Here is a 27,894-nt window from a genome sequence, read left to right on the forward strand (position 1 = left end):
CATTATATAAAACATATTTTTATTATATAAAAAGCACAAAGGGACCAGGTCCTTTAGACAATGTTAAAAAGGGAGAGAAATGCATTCAAGATACTTGTCAAAGTTTTATAAGATACTTTTAAAATGAGAACGCATATTCAATAAGATGCAGTATAGAGGAGAAAAGTAGGGCTTTTTATGTAGATTATTTCTATTTTTGATACTTATTTACAACATGCATATCTAAGAAACATTTTCTAAAAATGTAAAAAAAAAAAATGCAATTATTTTGTAGAATGTATCATTTCTAAACTAATAAAAAAAAACTATGTTTTAAATTAATTTATTTATCAACTTCATACACCTTATAATACAAGAAATCTCCCACCACAAACACTCAAAATCGTTGAAAGACTACGGCTAGAGCATAGTGCTCTGTTTGTGGGAGGAGATCCACAGGCAGCGCAATAAGAGGAACAAATGGTTTTCCTAAATATCCTTCACTTGCAGCAGGCTTGCACAACCTGAAAAGAAATTTAGAAGAAAATTTTATAGCAAGGATGTTATTACAAAGATGTTGAAAAATATTAAATTAAAAAATAATTGCTACAGTCACATGAAATGAAAAATAGTACTTAGAGATGAAAGACCATGACATAATACAGATAATGGCAGTTCATTTTCAATTAAAAATTAAAAATGGAATTTTTAAATACTATTCAAGATAATAAACAATGGCATTAAAAATATTTATAGAAAAATTGAGTTTACAACAAAAAATTGAATTAAAGCCATAAAAGATTATAGTTTAATAAATCCAAATTAATTGACTAAAAGGCCATATTAAAATGAATAATATTAGATGATGTGGAATTTAGTCTAAAAAATGCGTATATTTTCACAAAATTCTATACAAAAAATTAATATACAAAAAAAAAGTTAAAATTTAACTACTTACATTTGATCTCAATGTTAAAATTTGATAATATGCTAATCATAAGAATTTCAACAACAATTAATATTAAAAATTTAATAAAATAATAAACTATTTTGCTAAAAACATAACAAAATTAATACTGAAAATTTCAAAATGGCAATAATGAAACTATTATGAAATAACAGTTAAATATCACAATTTTAACTCCTTAAAATACGTTCAGAGACAACAAAATTACCTGTATACCATCGAGATTGTTCTAGATCAATGTTGCATAAAAGTACAAAAAAAGAATCGAATTTTAATTAATCAGTAATATAGTATGAAGCAAAAATGGCTCACCTTATTTAAATCAAGATACATAAGAATAAAAATTATTCCCTTATATTAAGAGTATACCTTAATTTTAAGATAAAAGTATAGCTTTATTGTGATCTAAATTGAACATTCAAAATATTATTCACTGATAGTCACTCAGTTTTCTACTTGGAAAGAACAACGCATCTTTAGATGTTACTCATAAATAGACTCATACTGTGATATCCTCATCAGAATAGCAGCATGGCAAAGATAGCCACGAGTTATCAATCAAAATAAGTGGTATTTGAACAGAACAATATCCAGAGAAATGGCAAATAGATCATTCCAGTTAAACATTTATAAAGTTTCTTTGAAGAGTTTTATACTAAGAGGCTGCATGAAGAATCAGCTTCTTCTGAAAACCATTTTGTGGGAAAATTGCTCTGAAGTGTATTTTCATTAATCTGACTATTTTTGCTTCAGTGTTTGGCACAATTGCTAAGTAGTTCATAATACTCTATACTTATATAACACTACACCAAATAAAAAACACAAATTTCATGGCATTACTACTTTGCTCTACTGATGATGTTTATGATTCGCTTTGGACAGCAATATGATTTTTTGCACCCCAGATTACCATATGCTAGCCATTTTATATAACTTCTTACAATACAATGCAAATTTTTTTTCACTGTGTTTTTGAAGTAACATTTCACAGGTGAATTTATATTTTTTAAAGCTTTTCACCTACAATTCGTACAGCACTTAATTTCCTTGTTTGTGAATCATTCCAAAGGCCTTTAAATATCTGGAAATCATTGATCAATCAACATCTAATAATTCTGCAAATTCTTAAATTTAACTTGAATCTTCATTGAGTAAGGCTTTTCCTTCCACAATTTCGAACTTAATTGGATGACTTGGTCATTCCATATCTTAAAATTACCTTTTTTCCCCCATACAATTAAAATATGTTCATATTAATCAAGCATAATCATCATAAGCTTCTAACAGCATCAGTTGATTTTCAGTAGCTCTTTTTTTAAAAAAAATGGAAACAAGCAATAACAAAAAGAGGCAAAGCTTTTTTGTTCTTTGTTGACACAAAACATATTAAACAATATAAAATAATATCTTTTATACAAATTTAAAATAATATTATTGATATTAAAATTAAATAAGATATTGGAAACTAAAACTATGTGATGATATTTTGCAATGAAAGTGACAATTATGATACAGTATAATTATGTTATGTGTTAAAAATATCTTAAAATTAATACATAATTTCAATACTTATAGGAATAAGTGTAAAATCAGTATTAATAAATATATTTCATTTGGACTTAAGCATTATTTACAATGAACATATATGATGAAATGTATGAAAATGTTTCAATTAAAAAGATGAAGATTTAACAGAATTCTTTTAACAGAACCTTTTTATTTTAGCTGGAATAATAAGAAAGATTCCAACAGTAATTTGGTAGCAGTCAGTAAATAGACCATACTATTTGTTTGTAATATACATATTGCTTATTTTAGTAATTAATACTTTTAACTAAAGAACATTTAGAAGCTAAAAATGTTTTAACAAAAAAATAATGAAAATTGAATGTCCATCCAAGAGAATTGTTTGATTTTTTTCATACCTTTAAAATATTAAAAACACCCCAAGATCTTAATTTATCATTCTGGAATTAGATGGGATGTTTAAATATTCTTTTTTTTATTACTTGATACTTTAATTAAAGGATTCACAATGGCAATTTCATTTTTGACAAATTTCAATTTGGTTCCTTCATTTTATGAATTATTTTCTTTTTCTGCAACTTATAATACACCTTATATTTTTATTTATTGAAAAATTTATTAAATTTTAATTTCTCATGAGAAAATAGATTATGAATGCAGGAGCTTGCAGATAAATTAGCAGAAAAATATCTGATGACAGATATAGCAATTAATGTAATTTCTCATAATATGCAATATACCTCCTCTCTATTTTTTTGTTAAATTAATTTCTCATTTTGAGGATATATTAGGACAGACCCAATAATTCTGAACCATGCTCAGCTGATAAGATTGATACCCAAGCTGACACAGTGCTCTCTCAAACTTTCATACTCAATAGTAGGAAGAGGTTAGATGTTAATGCATTTTACTTAGACATAAGATTGAGTTGCTATCATAAGACTGAATTTGGACTCAAATACAGGATAATTTTATTCCAAAAATGAGACTTCGCAAATTGCGAAGTACAGAAATTCTTGATTGTAGTGCATCACAGAAAAGGCAGATCAAGATAAATTATTATCATAACACAATAAAAATACGAAATGACTTACCTAACAAAATTATCAACAGCTAATCGTGGTTTTGTAGTAATGTAGATGATTTTACTCAAATGCTTACATCTTCGAAGGAATTTGAGAACAGGAAGAGCTGAAATAAATAATAAAAATAAGAAGTTTAATAATAATTACCAAAAAAAGAAGGGAAAAGATCCATATATTAGGATTTAAAAAATAAATATTTTTCGCCTTTACACTATCCATTTACAAAAATACTGAAAAATCAGTAGTAAGAATAATATCATTTTTATATAATTTCATTAGGAAGATATTAGTATATTCTTACAAATAATTACTTTGTATTCTAGGTTATAAGAATCCTGATATAATCAAGATTTCAAGGATTCAAATATTAGACCGAATTTTTAAATGATGCCATTCTTTCAATTTCAAATCAATAATTAGCACTGATAGTATTGCTGCATTTTAAAGCTGAGTTATACAAATTAATTACTTTTAACATAAATAAAAGGAGTTTGTTCACTTTGTTTGAAATGCTTAATTTAGTTTTATTAATGTTACATTTTGGAGCAGCACAAGGACTATTGTAAACATTTCAAAATTTTGTTGTTAGATGACGAGGACGACAGTCAAGATGGCATTTTCCTCTAAACTTTCTGTATCACACTAGTGGGCGGTAGGAATTTTGGCATCAGAATTCATGAACACCAGTACTACATACATGATTGTGTCTTTGGTGGAAATGGCTTTTCAAAATCTAGCTTTCAAGCCAATAAATCAAGATTTTATCACCAGGTCATCAACTGTGCTTTTAGATGCAATGAAACTGGATTTATTAATTTCGATATGTTTACTGATATTGCCGATAGTGCAGATGGAATCTTTTGTTATTGTTTTAAGCTTTTAGAAATAAATATTCCATTATTGATTTCTATAAAAAAAAGCTAATACATTTTATTAAAATCATTTTTTTTTCAGAATCACGAGGTTACATTAATATAAAAGACTATTAGGACTAATTATTATCATCAACCAGTTTAAAACAATTATAGAAAAAAAAGTATCACTTAAAACAATTATAGAATGCTTTATATAATTATAGAGGAGTGATAACATTTGTATTTAACATTTTATCAAATATTTAGCATAATTTAGAAAATTATTAAACAATGACATAAAGGTATAATGTGCGATAAAATGAAATATAAGACATATAAACACTAATTGTAACAAAAACATAAAAGTGACCAGACATTTTAAATTTGATCACTGACTATGCAGAAAAACATTTTCTGTTTGGAAAATACACCAACCAATCTATGCAAACAAATTGTCATCAAATTATGGATAAAAATTCAATGCAAAAATACAATTTTATAAAAGAACAATTTTTAATGAACAAATAGTTTATTAAGAAATTTAAATTAAAATATCAAATTCTTTAGATAACCATCACTACTATCAACAAACAAATTTGCAAAACCACAATTTTTTAATATCAAAAGATAGTTATATATCATTGCATTTAAAACCAATAATGTTGAAATGGTCAAAGATTTTGGCAATAATCTAAAGTTTCAAATGAGGGAAAACAGCGATTAAATTAATGATTAATTGCGGTTTTTCTTTAAAGTTTTCATTACTTACAAAGCTCTGCTCTTGCAGGACTAATTACAGCTATCAGATCCTCATGATATTGGAAGTCATTAATGTCATGTAAAACCGATTCAGGCATCTTGCATAAAAATTCAACATTTTCTATACCTATAATATTTATAAGCAATGTATGAGAAACAACTAAACAGTTTATAGTATCCAATATGCTACTAATTCTTGTATTAAGCATCAAATAATTTGTGATATGACATTTTAAATTATTAATTATTGTAAAGAGCTCTTTCTATATCTTTTTTTTTTAAATTTCCCACTTATAATATATTTTTTAATTAACTTTTAATATAATTTTAATTAACTTATATCTTCCATCAATTTTTTTACCACTGAATGTGAAGAAAAAAAATAAAAGATATAGAAAGAGCTCTTAAAGATTTAATACATACATACAAATTAAAGATATAATACATAAAATAATAATATATACAGGATGATTAGTAAAGTCCCTTTAAATTTCAAATGGAGTCTCATACAGTCAAAGTAATACAACCTATTGAAAAGTGATAATGCTGAATTTATTGAGACATGTTAGAGTGCTTCTAGTAGCTAAATAAGACGGGTATAAAAAAAAATTAAAGGAGATCAGTTAAAAGTCCAATTAGAAAAATGCATGCTATACCGTAATAAAAACATTAAAAAAAAAACATCATGGAGTTATCTGTAAAACTGGTGATGATATTTGAGATTCAAATTATAAACCTTTTATGACTTATTAAAAGAGTTACATTTAAATTGAAAAATGATCCTTATGTATTATCATACAATTTTTTTTGAGTTAAACAAAGGCAAATTGAAATTAAAGTATTCAAGAAAGTAAACAAAAAGAATAATTAAAAAAAATCTAAAAAATATATCCATGAAGTGAGACACCATAGATACATTTTTCAATTTTAGGACAAACACTTTTTCAAGTTTTCGAAAGTTCAAAATTTTAAATGCTAATATCTCTGTCAATTTTACAAATAACTTCATGAAGCTTTTTTTTTATGCTATAGGATACATTTTTCTAATTGGACTTCTTGGCCAAACTTTTTGAGTTATTTTTTATAATTCCTTTATTTTACCTTTGAATGTTTTGTAACCTATCTCAATAAATTTAGCATAGTCACTTTACTATACATTCATGTTACTTCCCAAGCTATACAAGATGCTACTTTCAATTTAAAGGTTTTAGAAGGACTTTTACCATATACGTAATAAGTCAATATCTGAAAACAGAAAAGCTTGATCAAATTGAAATTTACCAATTTATATCATAACTCCATTAAGGAAGAATATCACAGTGAAACTGGTTCATTAGCTGTTTGCTTGATATAAATTCTTAACAAAATATGTTGGTTGTTCTAAACAAATTAATATAAATCAATATGAATTATAAGTATCATAAACAGTGAAAGCAATAACAAAATTTCAAATATCCCAAAAAAGTGGACACAATTCCCTTTTGGCAGATTAATAAGCTTGATGATCAATTAGTATATTGATATAAAATTTTAGAATATTTATCATGCAGTTTGTATAGATAACAACAACCAGTAATAAGGTTGCAATAACGTCACATTGTATTGATGATGAATTAATAAATATGGTAATAGTTATTACTAGGTTAATACAGTTTTAATTTTTCATCTTAAAATTCTCATGATTTTCTGCTTATTATACAGAATAATAATAGTAAATTATTTCATTTCTTTTCTCATTAATCAGGTATCAAAATAAAGATAATTGTTCTCTAGAGATAATAATCCAGATCAATGTTTTAAATGGGAAGCAACAAATAAAATAAAAATTAAAAAGTGCCCATTTAAAATTGCTAAAATGTAAAATATTTTTTTAAAATTTAACAGCATGTTTAGAATTTTTATGAAAAATTAAAAGGCGATTTTTAAAAAAGATAAAATTACTATTTCTTTCTGAATTTAAGAGTCTCTATTACTGAACCTGTTAATTGGAATGTTTAATGGAAGTCATTCATCAAGGATCATCATCTGATAATTAAATGAGAGAGCACAAGGAAATATTTTTAATGAAATTTTTTTAAGAATTCAATTTTATTTATATATTAAAAAGTAGGTTTTTTTTTTTAAAAAAAAAACCTTTTTAATTGTTGTAACTGATTAATTGATTGTAATAATAAATAATAATGATTCCCAAATTTTTTCTCAAATCCACTACCAAGTAGCACCATTTATTGATTTATAATGAATCAAATCTTAATAAAATAAACCAATAATTTAAAAATAATATTGTAGTCATTGTAAATAAATACACAAAATTTCTAAACAATCTTAATTTTTTTTTTATTACAGCATATAAAGAAGTTAGAAAAGAATATGCTATAAAATTTTATATTTGGAAACATGAAATAAGCCAAATAAAATAAGTGCATAATAATACAATTTGAACACATTTCAAATGGATGTGCAACATAAGTGAAAGCAAAGTAGATTAATAAAATAAAATAAAAAATATCAACATCTTGCAGAATAACCAACAAACATAGTGAAAAAACAACAAACTTTTGAAATGGTTTGTTCTGAATAAAAATATTTTCTTTCACAGCTCAAAAAGTTAAAAAAATATCTAAAAGAAAACTATTGCTCTCACCACTCTTTGATGCATTAAATACAGCATCAGCAACATTTCTAAAGCAAGTATCCACACCAATACACTTCTTCACACGATTAGAAAAAACTAAACTTGCAGCCCCTAGAGAAATAGCACAGAAATTAGCATCTTTAAAATATTTTATAATAAAGGCATTAACAGGTGCAAATATTAATTTATTAATATTTAATACTTTAAAAAATACTTATTAATATTAAAAAAATATCAAATATTTATAAATGTTAAACATTTAACATGTTAAAATGCAACGTATCAAGGTTAAAAGAGCGATTCCATATATGAATAATATTTAATAAAATATCAATGTCAAAAATACTGAAAACATTTATTTGCACACATTTTTGCTTTTAGTTTCAATAAACTGTATGCATGCTTCAACTACATGACAAATCATTATGAAAAGAAATTAAAATTATCTTCATTTCACATTACAGGATATTAAACTTATTTTTTTAAGAAGCACTTAATGAATAAACGTGCATTCATAAATTCTCACCTATTCAAAAAAGTTATTTGCACTCCCTTTCCCGTAAGTATATAATTAGATTATAAGGCATATTTAAAAAGATAACAAAAATTCAAAATGATTGAGACAGTGAAAAATGATATAATTTATAACTGAATATAGAGAACAACAAGAGGGGGGGAAAAAACATGATTTATAATTAAAATTATCATCTTAAATACAGAATTTGTTTCTTCTTTAATGTCTTCATCTTAAATACAGTAATGCAGTCATATTTCTCAGGTTTCTTGTAACTGTGCATCTCTTCCTCGTTTCCCAGGCAAATTTAATTATAAATTAGCAGTCTGACAGTCATTAAACTAAAATTAATTTACATAAGGTTTGAAATATCTCCAAATCATTACTTTCTGCTTTATCAAAAGAATTACTGAATGTTTAAAATATTGTTTCAAAAGTAGATATGTTATCCAAAATTGAAGGATTTTATATTATAAATTCAAATTTAATTAAAAAACTACATCAAACTTCAAATTCATTTTTTTTTCAAAATTGGCAGTTAAAAACATTTTAAAATTTAATAATACAACAATTAAACAATAATTGATGATTACTAAAGGACTTTCTTCAATACTGACCTACACCACAGAAAATATCTAGAACGGACATTGAACTATGCATCCTACAGATTTTTTGTAAGGCACCATACAATGATGCCGCCACAGTGGTATTAGGCAAGAAGAAAGATTCTGGTGAAATAGATAATCGAAGATGATCCATTTGCTCTACAAGATGTTTATCTCCAAATAACAGCTCGCATGGATCTTCTTCAGGAGGTTTAAAGTTGTATTTTTGAGGCTTTTTATCTGAACTGTAAATATTTAAAATATACCTCAGTTCACTTTAAATATTGAATACAAACATTTTTAAATAATTGCAAATAAAAAATTGAAATTAGAAATTTTATTCTAAAAACAGAATTTTCCAGATTAGTTATATGACCTACAACTACTTTAGAATAAAAATATTTGTGATAAATAGAATAATAGTAGTAATAGAAATCAATTTCAATAAAGAAAAAAATATTCACACAGGGTCGAAAGTAGATTACTAATTGAGTTTTTAGTTTAATTAGACATTTTAAATAGTGCATTGAAGTAGTAAGAATTTCATCTGATAGCTGTTTGGCCTGGATTGTATTAAGAAAATTAATAATTTTTTAATAAACTCAAACATTTCAAACTGATTGCAAACCTTCTATTTTCTTAAACATAATTGTGACCTTACACATTTCAACCCTGAGCTGCAATTGTATGCAAAATTAAAAGGATTCCTTATTTTAGTGAATTTTTTTGAAAAGCACTTAAGAAGACGTAAAACTAATTTTTCCAAATGATGAGAATCTTGAACAATGAATGAAAAAAAGCATTTAATCATGAATAAATGCATTTAAAGCAACAGGCTTTATCAGTGCATGAGACAATTTTAAGAACTTCTTTAACTTATACATCTGAAAAAATTCCATATTTTTGAAACAGTGGAAACTAAATTCAAAAGTAAATTGTTAAAATCAATAATAACAAACATTTGGAGAGTGGAATTAATTGGAAAATCTCTGGAAGCAGAGGGGGGAGGGGATTAATATAATATACTGCCTTATATACAATTTATGGATAACTAAACCATGCATAGAGTCACAAGAAACAATGCAGGTTAATATTAGTCATTACAGCTATATTAAGTTCTTCAGCTGTATAAGGACTATGCAATTTGAACTTTCAAGAGCTACTGTTTTTAGAAAGTTACAAACAAGAAGTCTGTTAACAAGAAAACTGCTCTTTCTATTCCAAAGAAAGTCAAATACAGAATACAATTATTAAGGTTCACAGAATATCTACTATAAACCTGGGGTCAATTGAATAAGGCTATGTTTATCAGTGAACCCTTGTTAAATCACTCACTGATTTTCAACATATGTTCATCTGAGGAAAATGAAAATACCTTCTATCTGACTTTCAATATCCAAGAAAGAAATACCTATAACAGAAATAACCAGAAAGTTTGAATTAGCACCATGTTAAAAGAACGTAAAAATCATTGTGCCTCGTAGGAAGAGAGTTAATGTACTGGAGTCCTATTTTTAACTTTTAAAGGTACAGCTAGCTTTTTTTTTTTTTTTTTTACAAATTTTTTATTATATAAGGGGTTATTTGTTTCAGAAATATTTTGTAAAGTGAATATTCAATGGATGGTTATTCATACTAAAAGAATCCAATTCCAGAATAACAACATGTAAATTTATTCTATGCCATTCATGGAATGGTAATTGCAACTTGACATCCCTAATCTTAACTATCCAGTGTCCCAAATACACATCACTGGAGCTAATGTAACACACATTAATTCCAATATAAATGCATATTCTGATAACTACATAACTATAACAACAAATGACACCATCTATTAACTTATTTTCTATGTGTAATAATTTAACTTATGTTTTATATTTTCCAATATTGATGATCTTATGCAAAATTATGCTTGGGTAACATAATTATTAAATGATTTATCTCCTTAAAAATAAGGGCAGATTCAATTATATTATAAAATACGCAAATAGATATGAAAAAAAAAAAAATGGACTAGAAGATCTTAAATTTGAACACATATGCAACATATGAAAATGATTTCATATTCCTATAATTTGAGAGGAAAAATTATACAATTATTAAGATTATAAAAATCTAAATGAGAAATATTGCAAATTTTTATGCATGAAAAAAAAAAAAAAAAAAGGCAGAAAAATATACCTAGTTTACAGAAAACATGAAAATAATTATAAAAGTATAAAATGTTCCTTTACGCAAACAAATGTAAGTAATCCAAATTTAATAAAGATGTTTTTTTTTATTACAAAAATATATTCATAGAAATTAAAGCAAAGAGATTTTAATAATCTCTTTCTTTTTTACCAAGGAAACATTAAAGTGGCAATAAGGATTAAAATAATTTTTTAAAGGTGGGTACTGAAGTGAATATCAAATCAAAACTAGAAAACATTAAGTAGAAAAACAGATATATTAATATCAAAGAATACACCCTATATTTTATAAATAAATATAACATATTCAAATAAAAGTTTTGAATGCATATTTCAAGAGGGAGGGATGAGGAAATCACACACAAAGATAATTTTAATATTTTTTAGGCTAAATTAATATGAAGAGAAATAAGTCCAAATACCATGTTTGGAAATATAAAGATTTTAGATTGTAACTTTCACCACTTGCAGTAAAGTATTCACATAATTTTCTCTTCTCTTCTTCAAGTTCCTCCTATCAAGAAGAAACAGATTTTAATCAAATGGATATTGAATTACTATAACAGGATTTTAGAATTTCTCTAACATTATGAAATTTAAGATTTTTTTAATATCATATGCTTTTTTTAAATATTGTATTGATCATTAAATTATGCATTTTCAACAAAATATAAAGAACTAGCAGTTTTCTTCAGACATATACGGATACAAATTTTTAATTAAAATTTTAAAAATTCCTTTATTTAATTTTATGAAAATTATAATTCCTATTATTTAAATTTAAAAAAATAATCTAAATGATAATATTGTCACTCTTATATTTATTGTCAGTTATTTACCTATAAAATTTCAGCAAAATATTAATCATTTTATTATTTTTATGAATTATTTATAACACTGTATTTGCAATTATATAGGTCTGTGGTGACTGAAATATAAGGTTCAGCATTGGGACAGAAGAACTCCAGGTTTGAAACATGATTCAACTAAAGAGCCATTATTTAAGCAGATCTGGGACACATTAAATCCATAATATTAAAGGACAAACATCTTCCATGGATGTAGTGTAAAAGTTTGAAGTAAAGGTGTTGTTCTCATGAAGTGATGAGGATTTAAGAATACAAGGTCCTCTGTAAACAAGTGTTGATTCCAAAAAGATTGTTAGTTTACCTAAATTAAACATATGGAATTTGAAATTTTATAAAATAATCATTCCTTGCAATAATGATATAGCTGAAATTTAACAAGTTCAATAACATTTAACAGAAAAAAAAAAAGGGGGTTCAATAATGATTTTGTTTTTCTAAATTTGGAGAGAAATTTCGATTTCATTCTTGACTTCTTAAATTATTAGTAAGTTTGCATAAAATTCTTCTTCAATAGTGTAGTAGTTTTAGTAGTCTAAGGTATATTTAAAAACTAAAAATAAAGGCTACAATACAAAGTTTAAATACCTGTGATAATTGTCGAGGATGTATAGAAACAATTCCCATCAAATCACCATCCATGTTAGACTTCATTTTAACACTTTTCCAGAAACCCACATCATCATGGATGGTGGATGCAACCCAGGGTGAATTCCTAATATACCTCTCAAAATCCTGAAATTAATCACAGTGCTTAGTAAAAGAAAAGAAAACATTATCAAGAGCTTTTTTATCATTATTATTTATTGATTTTTCCAATACATGTTTATACAAAAATTCTCCAATAATAAATTCATTTTAGCAAATGCCATAAAAACTTTCTTAATGAATTTAGAAACTCATTTAATACTATGAGAGTGTAAGATGAACTTTTATTATTATTTTTTTTTTCAAGATAAAACTCTAAAGCAGCTCAATTATTTTCATTCTAATATTTTTTTGTGTGAATTTCATAGTAAAATAGTGATTATAAAAAATAAAAATAATTTACTCTCTGAAAAGCTTGTTAGAACAAATAACTGCTTAATGGCAAGCAAAAAGATGAGGAGAAGACAAATAGTTTCTATCAAACAGCTTTTATTTTTTTATTTTTCATCTTTTTACTTGATAAGAGAGAAAATATAAATTTAATAGCATTATGATATGATAAATTACTTTGTTTACAAATTTGAAACTAAATATGCTATAAAATAAAAATAGAAGTGAAATTCCTAATTTGTAACTAAAGTCCAAAGAAAATAATTCTTTCTTAATTTTAAGACTGGCACAAGGATGAGATTGAATGGTAAATATGAAAATGAATGAAAAAATAAAATTAGTTAAAATTTCATCATAACAAAAGCGTTGTTACAAATAGTGTATCAGATTAAATTAAAATAATTATGCAAATTAGAAAAAAAATGTATGAAAAAAATACTTTTTTAATCAGCATTATTAAAAAAGCAATTGCTGAAAAATGCCAAAACTTGTTTAATTTTTTATTAACTTTTGAACTCCGATAAATGACTCATCTCGCCTGCCATCTTGTTAAAAAAATAATTCGTATGTCAATTTTCATCAAGTATACATAAAAATTATATACTTGTATTCACTTTTATATAGAGATAAAATTATGGGTAATAACACCAGAAAACAGATTCATTTGAATTTAAAAAGTACCGAATAACATAGAGAATTCTTGATTAATAAAATAAATTAATTTATTATAAAATTTTATCCCAAATATACAAGATATAATAATAATATTTCACCTTTGCAAATTTTTTATGATTTTCTTTAATAATGACCAATTCTGAAGGTTCCACACAAATAATTTTTGACTTATCTAGAAAACAATAATAAACATTATTTACAAAAAAACAGCAAGAAAATTATTTATCACACAGAATTGCAACATTTATTGTGTGTATCTATATAAACACCCTCTGGCAATTAATTGGTTCATTGGGATTCATGTTTACTAAAAATTTCAATTAAATATTTTCTGAACTTGATCTTAATAGTTTCATCAACAAAATTGACTTATATTCCAAATTTGATACACAAATGGTTAGACTATTTTAAAAGCCTGACACCATTCTTTTTAAAGTGCTAAACATTCCTTTAATTTTTGGTCTATATTCTTATACTTACAATTATCTCTTCCCTAGAGGCATCCCAAAATGGGATAAGAAATTTCTGGCAGGGTGGTTGGTTCTTGCTGCCATGGTCAAAACAAAAATGGTCTGGCATATACAGTGCCAACATAATACACACATTCATCTTTATTATCTATAGAGATTAGTCACTTCAGGCAACTAGCTAGTTCACCAACTATAGTGGCTATATTTGATTTCAAATAAATCATTTTTAAATATAACTTAATGCCCATGATACCAACAAATTGTCTGACATTAATGCCATCTTATTTTAATTGCCTTATTTAAACTTTTTATTTTTCTTACATGAACTTTTCTAATGGGAAAAAAGTTCAATAACATCATGGCATTATTAAAAATGTAAATGTGCAGTTCATCTATCTTCTAAACCTCATGATTTTTATTTTATTCATCTTGTAAACTACACAGATATTTAAAAAATCTTTTTTAATTTTCAACAATGACAGAGAATCCTACAATCAAAATAGTTGTTGAAACTATAAAAATGTTTGAACATCAGAGAAACAATGTAACACATTGTTGGAAACTAGGCAAAAAACTATTTTCAAAAATTGCCAAAATTCAGCAAAAATTTGCAAGACTATTAAATTGGTATCATTAAAAAGACAATATAAAATTTTTTGAAACAGTGTAAAATTTATTTTTGTGTGATAATATTTTCAAAAGTTTTCATGGAAAATCTCGAGCATCTAAAAATCGAAAAGCAGAAATTTATTCAAAAGCAATTTTTTTTTCTGCTCAATTAAATAAATATTTAATCTTCCAATGTATGTTAAATTCAAATGTATTTACATTTAATCATCATGAAGAGAGTAATAAATGGAATTCTTTTAAATCTTGTTATGTTATTGAAATTAGATTCTATTTAAGTATTTAAATAACTATTTAATGGAAAATGATCTTTTCTTTAAGCTGAAATGATAAATAATCAAATTATTAAACAATTTCTAAGGTGATGTTGAACAAAACTTTAACTGCTTCATAAGATGATAAATACACAAGCATATATATTTACAGTAAAGCCTTACTTAACAAGCCCCTCTCAAAATGAGTGATTTACATAACAAACAAAACACACTATAAAAAAGTGCTTATTGTGTGCTGAAAGAATGATGATAAAATATTAGGACTTCACATGATGGATTGGTCTATTTCATTGTATGTTTGCTTGAAGAGAACACTAATGGAAGTTTTGGCTGGATAGCATTGTTGAATGTAGCTCTGAGGTGTTTGAACAAGTACCTGTGAAATCTTAATCAACAAAACTGTGTCTTTGACCTGATTATATGATAAGAAATGAATAACAATGATACTAATGAGTTGATGAAAGAACACAGAACTATCAAAGAATTTAAGGAACTGTATTCTGTATCAGAGCAAAACACTGCAGAAGAGATTTGGTCAGGAGAGGAAGAAATAACAGATTCAACAATAATATAAATAAAATGCCAAAAGAAAGGGAAATTATTGCATCATATGGTGAGAAGTATCAACATAATAAAGTAGCAATTACAAGCAATACAAATTTATTCGACCATAATGCTGTGTCTCCTTTTCATCAAATTTAGATGCAGAGCAAAAAAAAAAAAAAAAAAAAAAATCTAATTAGTTAACTGTGTTGCAAAAAAAGCCTGCATTATAAATAATATGAAGATCTATAATAGACATTTTATAAACAAACTAAATGCAAATTGATGCTTATATCACATTCTACTTTTTTAATGTATTGTAATCATGATATATATATATATATATATACATACAGGGTGATAAAAAAAAACTTCCTTTATATATGAAACCTTAGCGGCCTATCCACTCAATCAATCATACCAAAATTTCAGACATGGTTGTTTGAAGATATGGGCTGGAGATTGTGATGATTCTAAACAATGCAGAGCTCATGGTTGCGGTTATAGTGAGAGAATTTCGAATGGCAACACCCACTTTTCCCTTGTGCAAATTGATCAACGTATTGAAAAACCACAAATGGCATTGGAACGATTAGCGTGTGACGAAAATTGCTGGTGTAAAGCATTTGCAAAGAAGAGTATTATAAAGGACTAATGACAACACAAGAGAGGAGGAGCTTTGACGCACTTTGCATAATTCACAGGGTTAGACAGTAGCAGCACCATTCGCAGAACACCACGTGCAAAGCAGTGTCGGAAGAGTGTTTCTTCAGTCAGATGTTCGATTGTGCCAACAACCAAAATGTGAAGAAATTAGATCCACTTGCGATCGATCTTTATCCGGGCGACCATCTGTTCCAGTTGAAGTTGTTGCAGAAGTGCATAACACGATTACTGCAGATCCATCGCATACTGCAAGAAGTGTTGCTCGCAATTTGGATTTACAGAAAACCACAGTTCTCAGTCTTCTGCGCTCTGTTCTGTGGATGTTTCCTTATCGGTTTCAGCATGTCCAGATGTTGCAGTCTGTAGATGAAGAATTGCGTGTGGACTGCGCAAATTTTTTCCTCATAAGATATGATGAAGATGACAGATGGCCATTGTGGATAATATGGACGGATGACACACACTTCTCTTTAACTGGAAACATTAACACCAAGAACTGGGTTCAACTGGCTGACAAAACCCCTCAAGATGTGGCACCAGTGTTTTTACACGAAGCCAAAGTGACTGTGTGGTGCGGCATCGCTAGCACATTTGTTCTTGGTTCATACTTCTTCGAAGGGGTCAGTACCACAGGTTTGAAATCGTGCTCTGTCACAAATGCTTGGTATAAATCAATGTTGTAAAATTAAGTTATTCCTGAATTGCAGCAACGAAATGTCATTAGTGACATTGTATGAATGCAAGATGGCTCTCCTCTACATGTTGCCCAATGTATTCAACCAGTGCTGCAACAACACTTTGGTGACAGAGTCATCTCTCGTAACTTTGCAGTTTTTGTGGTCACCGCAATCCCCTGACCTCACTCCTATGGATTTCTGATTCTGGGGTTATCTGAAATCTAAGGTGTACACGCCTGGTCCACGAGATGTGTCAGAATTGCAAGATGCCATAACACATGAAGTTATGTGGATTCCACCTTTCATGTTATATTCGGCATTGTTGTCCACAATCTCCCGAATGCAATGCGTTGTCGCCTGCGGAGGTGAACACGATGAAAACCTGTAATTATAACTTTCCATTCCAATAAAAGCCTTTTTTCACTTTCCTCTCTGTGTTGTCATTAGTCCTTTATAATGCTGTTCTTTGCAAATGCTTTACGCCAAACTTTCGCCACACACTAATCGTTCCAACACCATCTATGGGTTTTCAATACACTGATCAATTTGTGCAAGGAAAGAGTGGGTATTGCCATCCGAAAATTTCAAAATTCTCTCACTGTAACCGTAATCTCTGCGTTGTTTAAAATTATCACAATCTTCAGCACATACCTTCAAACAACCATGTCCGAAATTTTGGTTCGATTAGTTGAGCGGATAGGCCGCTAGGGTTTCATATATAGGGGAAGTTTTTTTTCTTTCTTTGACCACTCTGTGTGTATATATATATATATAAATAATGACATTTAAAAATATAGCAATAACAATAAGGATCAAAATAAAACAATCATACAAAAATGAAATAAATTTTTAATTTAAAAAATTGTGTTGAATTGTATAATTTTCTTACCAGTCATTCAATCAATAGATATATAAGAAATCCAACAAGAAATTAAAATAAAACAAGAAATGCAAAAACATATTAAAATATATACAATACACATAAATAATTAAAATAAAATTCTCACCATTTGGATCTTCTAAATAAAAACCAACAGTCTTTGGATTTCCATCAATTCCAGTTCCAATGCTAAATTCATCCTGATTTCTATATGATTCTATGATTGGCTATAAAAATGACAAGCTGCATTTAATATTTATATAATGTTAAAAAAACAATAGGAATGATTTTAAAAGTTTAGTATTAAAAAAAATATTTACTGATGGAAGCATCAATTCTACAGGACACGGTAGCCTATCTGATCCAATTGTGATTGGTACTTTTGCTTGACGAAGTTTTTCTCCAAACATTCGAAGCACACTCAAGCTTTTGTTATATTTTTTCTATAAATAATAGTTTAAAAAATTAATAAATAATACAATTTTAGCAACTTTGCATGAGATAAAAACATTTTCATGCAATACTCTTTTATGAGTCTATAACCAAAAATATTAAAGGATTATTTGCATATATAAGTAGGTAGAGCATTTAATGTGCAAAATTTGAAAATGTTCTAAAGCAACACACACACACACAAAAAATGTATAAGTTAGCAGATTTAATCAGTGTTCAGTCACTAATTCTAAGCTAATCACAGATATAATTTATTTATACATCTTCAATGCACACATATAAATAAATTGTGTCTGTAGTATCATAGAATTGAACTGTTTTTAATATTCATTTTTTAAATTATTTCAAATAAGATAAAATAATATGTTAAGGATAATAATATAAAGAATGATAATATTAACCAATTTCAAGGAGGAAAAGGGGAAAAAAAGGGGGTATATAAAAACATTTTAACAAACAGGTTTTAACAAAGTAGTAAACAACAACAACAACAACAAAAAACATTTCAAATAAAATATGCTGCCATTTTTAACTTTCCGAAGCTTTATAGTAATAATTAAAAGCATATGCATATATCATCACTACAGTTTTCAAAACAAGAAAGTATATTAATTTAACACTGATATAGTTCCTTTATATAGACAAGTATTTAATGTTTTTTCAACTCTACAGTAAAATACCCTGAAACAATTTAATTATATATATATATATATATATATATATATATATATATCAATTTGCCAGGAAGCATGTAACCTTACTATTAATACTTCTTTTCTTTCACATAAACACAGTAAGGAAAAAAAAATTATTATAGAGCATGCAATGAAAAGTTATAATTTAATTAAAAATTAAGTATAATTTCTCAAAAGCAATATTTTGTTTCATAATGACATAATTTAACAATTTGAAAAAAAAAAAAAATGCTGTATTTCAAAATAAAAATCTTACAATAATTTGTTGATAAATTCTTTTAATTTTGCCATAACTTCAGTCAAAATTTCACAACTTATACAAATTTATGATTTCCCCTAGGTAATTGTTTATGCTGACTAGGGAAAATTCAAAAAAAGTATATACAATTGCCATTTTTTAAAAACATAAAACTTCTTAAATATAAATTAAGGATATAAATTGAAAAATGATGAAAAACACTTTTTTTAAGGAAAAAATTATTCCTAGAAAATAAATGAAAATATAACAAACAAATTTAACAGGACAGAATCTAAAGTTGTTCCTGGAGAATAAAAAACGTAGACATAAAAATAATTATTACTCTAGATATTTCTTAAAATTGCAATAAAAAAGGCAAAATATTTTACCTCAAGCTGTTTAGCATAAGTAAAATTCTTCAGAGGTGTAATTTTTTCATCCAATCTAAATAGGAAAAAAATTATAAATAAAAAGGTATATGTAATAATACCTATTTCAGCTATATACATGTAAACAATAAATACTTTAAATAAATGGCAAGGAACTAAATTTATATTTCATAAGGCATAAATTTTTGTTGTAAATAAATATAAATCACAAAGAAATTGCTATTATATATAAAAAAACAACAACTTAAAATTCAAGTGTATAATAAGTTTTTAATATTACTATTATTATCTTTGCAAGATACAAGTTAGAATAATACATAATTAACTATAATATGTTATCATTATGAAAAGAATGCTTGAATTATGGACATTAATAAAAAATGCAAACAACTTCACTATAATAATTTCATTCAGAAACTTAAGCAAATATTAAAAGAAAACCGTTTTTGTTTAAATATTGATATTCTGTATAAAATCTGTTACTAAAATAGAGACTCTAGTTTGAATTAAAAAATCAATATTAAAATATAATTTAATATTTCCAATCAGAAAATATTTTATTGATATACATTAATAGAGAGAATATAAAAATAAAGTTGTAATTTTCAATGAAATGCATTGATATATCAATTAATTAATGATTAATTTTATCATAAAAACTATATCTTATCTGTCTTACAGTAACTCATTTTACCAATATATGTACTTGCAAATTGTTTTATCAACTAGGGAAGTAGCCCAGATTCCATAAATCTTGAGCCAACAGGTTTGGTATAGTCAAGGAAATAATATATAAATATAATATAGCCAACTAAATATAATCGTATCAATATTGATGGTACAGATCCTACTAAACTTATACATAACAGCTTGACATGGCCAATAAGTTAGTACATAAATAACCAATTTGATAATTTTTGTTTTTATGACATATTTTTCTTTTAATGAACTTTCACCCAGTAAAAAAGTATGCATAAATGAAAAGACTTCAAATTTTTAATTGCAGAAAATATTTCAGTTTAGATGAAGAATAGACGAAAAGGACACATATAGATGAGTAAAATAGCACCATTACTTTTAAATTATGTATAAAAGCAACATAAGCTATAGAGAAGTAATGAAATTATTAATTATAATGTCACCTATAATAGGTAACTATTACTTTCAATGTAAAAAGAATTAATATATAATTTTTTAATATTAGAGCACTTCTAATTAAATTGTTCTATGAAACATTCAACTTATCAAACATTCAACGTTGAACACATTTCAACTTATTTTATTACAATAATCTATACATAGTATAAAATGAAGCCTCCGGAAAGCGTCTGTATGTTGAAACCTGAAAAACTCGAGAAATAACTAATTTTGGAGATATTTACACCATTTTGTAGAGCATTTATTGGGGAAGGTTTTAGTGTATTGAAGCCATATCAAAATAAAAAAAGGAATTTTATAATTGCGATTTTAATTATTTATCTACTAAAATCCGCGCATGCGTAAAGCAGCAATATCTGTGCTTTGCATTTATCCGTGCGTGAGCGGAAATCTCAAACTTCGCATATGTAAATAGCAAGAGCTGTGGTATTCATACGCGATACATTTTTTTTTTGTTTACGTCTGATTTTAAACAGCGATTCAAATCTCATTATCAACAAAAGAAGGAAATTCAACCTTGGCCGAAGCACAATAAATGTCAAAACGCTTCGTTTATTGTGCAATAATGAAAATGTAGAGGAAAGAAACGTTAGGTTAGCGAATATAACAGAGAAAGAATGTCCATACTTTATTCAAAGGAGTGTCTTCTGAGCGAAGTAACCGTCTCTCTTTAAATCGCACTGCAATTGAATTACAGACAGAATGAATCTCACCTGTCTGCTGACCTGTCTGCAGACATTTAAGTTTGAGACACAGGAGAAGTGAAAGAACAAACATTCCTGATATACGTTCCTGATATTTGATCCGAAAAGGAGTACTTTGCTCTGAATTTTGATCCATGTGTGGATTACACATGGATCAAATATCAAGGATGCCTCGGTTTTAATAGGAACAATGTCTATAGTCTGTCCATATTTTACAGCTTTAGGAACAGCTTTGAAATACATTCATTTTCGCCAAATAATAATTTATCGACAAATTTTTGCAAAATGGCGAGAACAGCAGCAATAGGGTAACGGTAACAAAAGTGACACCGAAAAATTGTCAACCTCGCAAGGCATAAAATGACTGTATATCAAAGCTTAGCCCAGCTTTAAAATGGAAAGATGTATCAAAAGGCATGTGCTATTTACAAGAGAAAATTGAAATCATTTTAACAGTCTAAATATGGAACAGAATTGATATGCAGTCATTTCCACCTAAAAAGTTTATCACCAAATTTTAGTGACATAGCTGAATGTGGCGCGAATGGCAGCAATAGCGTTTCTAATCTAAAGGCTCCGAGGAACACTGCAGCAAATCAACGGAAATATGGGACAAAAAAGTCAATAAATGCAGTAAAATAAAATGTATGCAAAAAGATTTAATCCAAAATAATGAAAGTAAGCAGAAGGAGTATGTGCAGCAGAAAAAAAAATCAAGGGAAATGGACAGGAAAGACTGAAATACAGTAGCACACAGTAACATAAAAGGCGGTCATGTAACACGAAAAAAAGCGCCACTGAAAAATGGCCAACCTTGCAAGGCGCCAAATGACTGTATATCAAAGCTTAGCCCTAAATATTTCTGCATATGTGCTATAAAAAATTGTTTTGTAGTTATTTTTGATGATTTCTAAATATCTTTTTCATCTCGCGACATTTCCAAGTCATATCGGGTTGAGGCTAAACTTAAGTCTAAAGCTAATTTTTCCTCTTAGGTGTTATGCCACGGGAAACGCTGAGGGACTGCTAAAGGATAATATTTTAGAAATATTAAAATTTGACTAAGTATGTCTATTAATTTTACAAAGAACTTAAATAAAGTATTCTGAAGTTTGTAGGCAAAGAATATAGAGAATAATTACTAGATTTAAAAAATTAAATGCAGACAATCAATTATCTCTCTATATAAAATGCTAACATACTGGCACAGAAATCACTCTTCTTATTTATTGTCGAAATATAAACAAACTGTTGGACAAATTTTAGACAGCTTTATTGGATATATTTACAGATGCAATGAACTGATTTGGTTTAATTAATTGATGGAGTTGCAAAATATTATTAAATTTTTAGGGAAAGATTCGTTGCAACATCAAAATGTCTATTTAGTCAGAGGACAGAAGTCACGAAATATGCTTCAAGTAGAAAGTTAAATCAAACTCAAAAAAAAGGCTAAATTGTTACCAGACGAATGATTGTTGATTTGTCAATGGAAATCACTGCTCAAATCTCCCAAAACCATTCTCACAAAAAAGACTTTGTATCTTTTTAAGATTCAAAAATTACCTATTTAATGAAATCAAATTCCTTTCTGTATAATTTTCTCTCTTCATTTTAATAATATTATTTAATTCAATTTGATACACAGTGTTTTTAAATGTTATATTGGAATTTAAACTTGTCCATAAAAACATTCAATCTCACGCTTTTGCCAATCATTACTTCATATTATTCCTATCACTACATCCATTTTTATTTCATAATATATGCACTTTTTAATTTGCTGTAAATTGATTAAATTTAATTCCTGTTTTTCAATTTGTATCAAATAATAAGGTGAATTTTTAAAAATATGTTCTATATTAATCATTTACATTCTAAAAAGTAAATAATTTAGGCAAACAAGTTGATCTCAAAAACTGGTTTGTATTTAATGTCTTAAATAACAGGAATAATTAAAAATAAACACAAGTAAAAAAAAAAGCTCAAAACTGAATTTACATAAAATTCTTCTTGGCAATCTGGAAGGCAAAGGTAGCTCTTTAATCTAGGCAGACAATCTAGGAAGGCAAAGCTCTTTTAATCTATGTTCAAGCTTTCAAACTCCATTCAATCTTTAAATGAAAATGATGAAATATTGCATATGGAAGTAAATATGTAAAAATGAAATGAGTTTTATGTATATAAAAAAACATTAACAATTAATATAAAACTCAAAAGAATTTATTTCAAAGTTTAAAATATGTAACTGAAAAACTTTGAAGTTTTTAACAAATGCCATAATACTGTGTCAACTGGCAAAAAAAAAAAAAAAAAAAGTATTTTAAACATATCTGGAAAAGTCAATTATTGCTTGCAATTATTTTTCTCTTAATTAAATACACACAATAACAATTTAATAAATAATTTAGCATTTAATTATTTTCAGCCACACTAAAAAAAATATTTTCTTAAATAACACTGAAAATTTTGAAATATTCAAAAATATAACAATTTAGAGTACTTCAATTATAACAATTAATTAGAATAAATTAAAATATACCATTTTTTTACATAATAAAGTCATAAAAGTTTTTTTTAAGTACATTATACATTTAGTAATGTTGAAGGTACTTGACCAGAAGGCATGAAATTAACAAAAACTTTCATTCAGTAAGGTTGATATACCTTGAATGGAAAAAGAAGAAAATCCCTCCCTTAAAATAACAAAAAAATATATTTACTTTACATAGTATACAAAAATTCATTAAAAAAATTATTATACATGTTATGAATATTAGAATAAAAAATTCAAAATCTAAAGAGTAGCTTCTTTAATGTCTTGATAAGGTAATGACAGTCATTTAGTAAATCGATTGATCACCACAAAAGTCAGTTTAATGATGAGAATCATCTTTGGAAAATAAAATAACTTCATTTATTTTAAATCGTGAAATAAAGATAAAACAGATTCTCTCACTTTTAAGAAAGAAATAATGCTAAAATGCATTCAAAAGAACTAAAGCTCATGCAGTTTCTAGAATTTTAAAAAGTTGATTACTTTTACATAATATTGCCCCCCCCCCAAATCATTCTGCTCCTTTATTTTCATTAAATTTCTTTTTTTAAAAAATCTGTATAACTTTAGCCCACATGCATTTAGTAATTAATATCATGCTGGGGAGGAGGAGGAGTTAGTGATTAAAAATTCACAAAACCTTTCAAAGCTTCTGACTTCTAAGCAACTGCAACTATCAAAAACTTGTTAGAACAAAAATTGTACATTTTGAAGTAATTGTATTCATAAATTTTTTATTTATGTTTCCACTTTGAATTGATAGAAAGTTATGGGGAAATACAAAATTTTATTACTCCCTATTTAAATTAGAAAATACATCTAAGAGTTCATCCAAGATTTTAAATTCTTTTATATACTAAACTGGGTTAGTTAAAATTTAATCAAAATTATTCTAGTTATCATGTTAACAAGATAACTAGTATAGAGCAACACATACACACACACACATGCTTTTGCATGGAGGGTAGATTTGAGTTCTAGGGACTATAATTGAGAATATTGGAAATTTTCTTAAAACCATATCATGAGAAGTATTAAAATAGGCAATCACCCTATAAGGAATCTATTTCTATATTTCTAGCTAATATTTCTGAATACAATTTTTTAATGCTTTTAAGCATGATTTTACATTACTAATTTATGTTATTGTGAACATTTAATTTAATGCAATCAAAGAACATCAGAATTTGTCTTATTTTAATTTATAGTTAAAATGAAGATAAAATAAATTCTTATGTCTAAAATGAGGAGAGTTGCATTATACCTCAATAAACAGTTTTGATTATGAACTGTCTTTCAAAATAAGTTATGTGTTCGAATTAATTTTGAACACAACAAAATATCAATATATATAAAATTCAAAACTTCAAAGAAAGATCTTGAATTTCAAAATGCTCTGTGCAAAATTTCAAGCTATTATTTGTTGCTTAGAAATCATGTGACCAAATTTAGTTTTCTTCTTGAAGTCTCAAAGATTATTATAATATACAAAACAAGGTTATGCTGATATGAATTTTAAACTTAATTAACATAAATCTTTTGTACTGGTTATGAATATAGTTTACTATTTATACATATTTATTAACTTAAAGTTCATAACAAAAAAAAAAAGAAAAAAAAAAAGAATCAAACCTTTTGACAATATCTTCTTGAGTAACATCTTGTGGTATAACTAGAGTAAAATTTTGAGGATCAGCTAACTCTGCTTCAATCCGAGGATCAGGAGATTTTTCATTTTGAGGTTCCTTAGGTTTTGCTGATTTTACAACTGATTCAGGAATTTCGGTAATATTCACTACAGAACTTTCTGTATGTTTATTTAAGGACTTTAAAAGTTCTTGAAATTTGGCTTCTGTCCTATATAATATTCGTCTGAAAAAAAACCCAAAAAACATAAGAAGAATGAAAAATATGCTTCTGAAATTAAATTACAATGTTACAAAGAAATCAGAGTTACAAGATAGAGTTTAGATCCAATAGCTATAACTAGCATTTTAACACAACCATCAGCATTATTAATGTAACTACTCACCAGCATTGTTTGATAATATTTTTTAAAAATGTATTAAAGAAAAAAATTTACAGATATAACATTAGTATCATTGAAAAACTTATCTTTTAAGTTTTAAAGCGGTATAAAAAAATTTCTTTTTGAAAAAATATAATCAAAAGTTAATAAAAAAATGATATTGTAATTTTTAATTAAAAATAAGCAAATGAGAATTTTGAAAAATCCTTTATAAGAAAGTGTCTATAATCCCCCCCCCCCAAAAAAAAATAACAACATGCAAAATTTGGTCAATCCAGGTCCAACAGTCTACCTTGCAGAATTTTTTGAATGATTTTTCATCATGCATGTTAAAATTTACAGACTACAGGCTAACATACATTTTCACATTTATAAGTAAATTTTTCTTTTTAGAAGAAATTTTGAAAAAATTGAAATAAACCATTTATACTCTGTGGTTTGATATTAATGGCATAATATCTTGTCCTTAATATCCAGGAAGTAAATAATAATGCCCAGGGTATGCTTTTTCTTATTTTACTTTAATGACATGAAGTAAAACCATTAGTATTTTTCATTTATGATAGTTCAAAGATTCAACCTAAATAAAAATATACTTCTCCTATAATACACCATTAGGTATTCACATTTTCAAAAAACTCTTCTGATGTTATATTCAAAATAATACTGACAGGCAAAATTAGTTATTCAATTTGAAAAATATGCTATCAATAAGTCCCATAACAGTTAATAATCATTTATACTAATGATATGCTTATTTTTTAAATATAAATTTTTTCTTATAGAGCCATTAAAATTAATTTATATAGCTGATTATTAAAAAATTACCAATTGAAAGAGACAGAGTGTAAAATTATATTTAAGACTCATATTTTGCTAATTTGCCATTCATATGAAATAACTGTGTTATTCTTTAAATATCAGAGAGTCTTATTATTCTTGTATTAAAAATTAGTTTTTACAGTGAATAACACAGTTCTTTAAAAAATTCATAAATGAAAATACATAATTTCGTTTACTTTAATCAAATTAACAACATTTTTTCGAAACCACTAGAAAGTTAATTTTAGGAAAAATCTTGCAATTTTAAGCTGCTGTGAGATGGCAGCCCCTTCTCCAAATTTCTATAACACTCGCGTTAAAGAATGTTTGGCAAAGCAGCGAATTTCATTCGTACAGGAGCACATACACTTCATATAACTGGTACTGAACATGCGCCCACTGGCCCAGAATTCGACATTCTGTCACTAGACCCCTATAAATCGCTAGTTTATTTAAAAATTTTCCATTCAAACAATTCTTCAAGACACATAGCTATTTCAGTAAAACACAGCTTTAGATTTAACTAATTCAATCAATGATTTAGGAATTATATATAAAAAAAGAATGCAACTATGTATAGTGTTTGATGAGGAATGTTCCATAAAAAGGATTCATAAACAAAAAAAATCTATACTAAAACAAGTAAATACCCATGTCTTGAACCTCTTAAATGGCGCAACGAATTCTGAGACGGAACATTAACAGAATGTTTATTTTTAAGTAAAAAACAATTAGAATTTCTTGTAAATCCCAAATTACGAATGGACAGCGCCATGTTGTTGTCACTCTACATGTGAGTTGAGTAGAACCAAAACAATGCATCCATTCCTTATATATTATAAATAATTTAATATTATGCAATATAATGAATTTATTTTATTATTTTGATTAATATTTTTGAAGAAAATGAAGTTAACTTTAGAGAAATTTGTATTATATGTAATATTATAGTGCAACATGTATTCAGCAAAAATAATTTTAAGAATTATTTTAGGAATAGGTTTACGAAAAA

The 27,894-nt window shown here is 26.5% G+C and overlaps 1 protein-coding gene across 1 annotated transcript; it reads right to left on the reverse strand.

Annotated features, from left to right (window-relative positions):
- Nucleotides 1-306: 306 nt before the first annotated feature.
- Nucleotides 307-27,668, reverse strand: LOC129966833 (tRNA (uracil-5-)-methyltransferase homolog B-like). The gene is made up of 13 exons (XM_056081418.1): nucleotides 27,533-27,668; nucleotides 25,664-25,903; nucleotides 19,613-19,667; nucleotides 18,158-18,280; nucleotides 17,965-18,064; nucleotides 13,798-13,871; nucleotides 12,575-12,721; nucleotides 11,543-11,634; nucleotides 8,938-9,170; nucleotides 7,816-7,917; nucleotides 5,182-5,298; nucleotides 3,568-3,664; nucleotides 307-503 (listed from the first exon to the last, which is right to left on the reverse strand). Exons 1-13 carry the CDS (start codon nucleotides 27,655-27,657, stop codon nucleotides 377-379), a joined length of 1,632 nt encoding a protein of 543 aa, XP_055937393.1. The 5' UTR covers nucleotides 27,658-27,668; the 3' UTR covers nucleotides 307-376.
- Between the last annotated feature and the right edge of the window lie 226 nt (nucleotides 27,669-27,894).

Source organism: Argiope bruennichi, chromosome 4 (assembly GCF_947563725.1).
Source record: "Argiope bruennichi chromosome 4, qqArgBrue1.1, whole genome shotgun sequence".
Classification (NCBI taxonomy): Eukaryota; Metazoa; Arthropoda; class Arachnida; order Araneae; family Araneidae; genus Argiope; species Argiope bruennichi.

Excerpts from the sequence above, each read along its gene's own strand:
- LOC129966833 (XM_056081418.1), bottom strand. The coding sequence starts at position 27,657 with ATGGCGCTGTCCATTCGTAATTTGGGATTTACAAGAAATTCTAATTGT. Across the intron at positions 25,904-27,532 it reads TTAAGAGGTTCAAGACATGG|ACGAATATTATATAGGACAG; the intron begins GTATTTACTTGT and ends GTTTTTTTTCAG. Across the intron at positions 12,722-13,797 it reads ATCATAAAAAATTTGCAAAG|GATTTTGAGAGGTATATTAG; the intron begins GTGAAATATTAT and ends GATTAATTTCAG.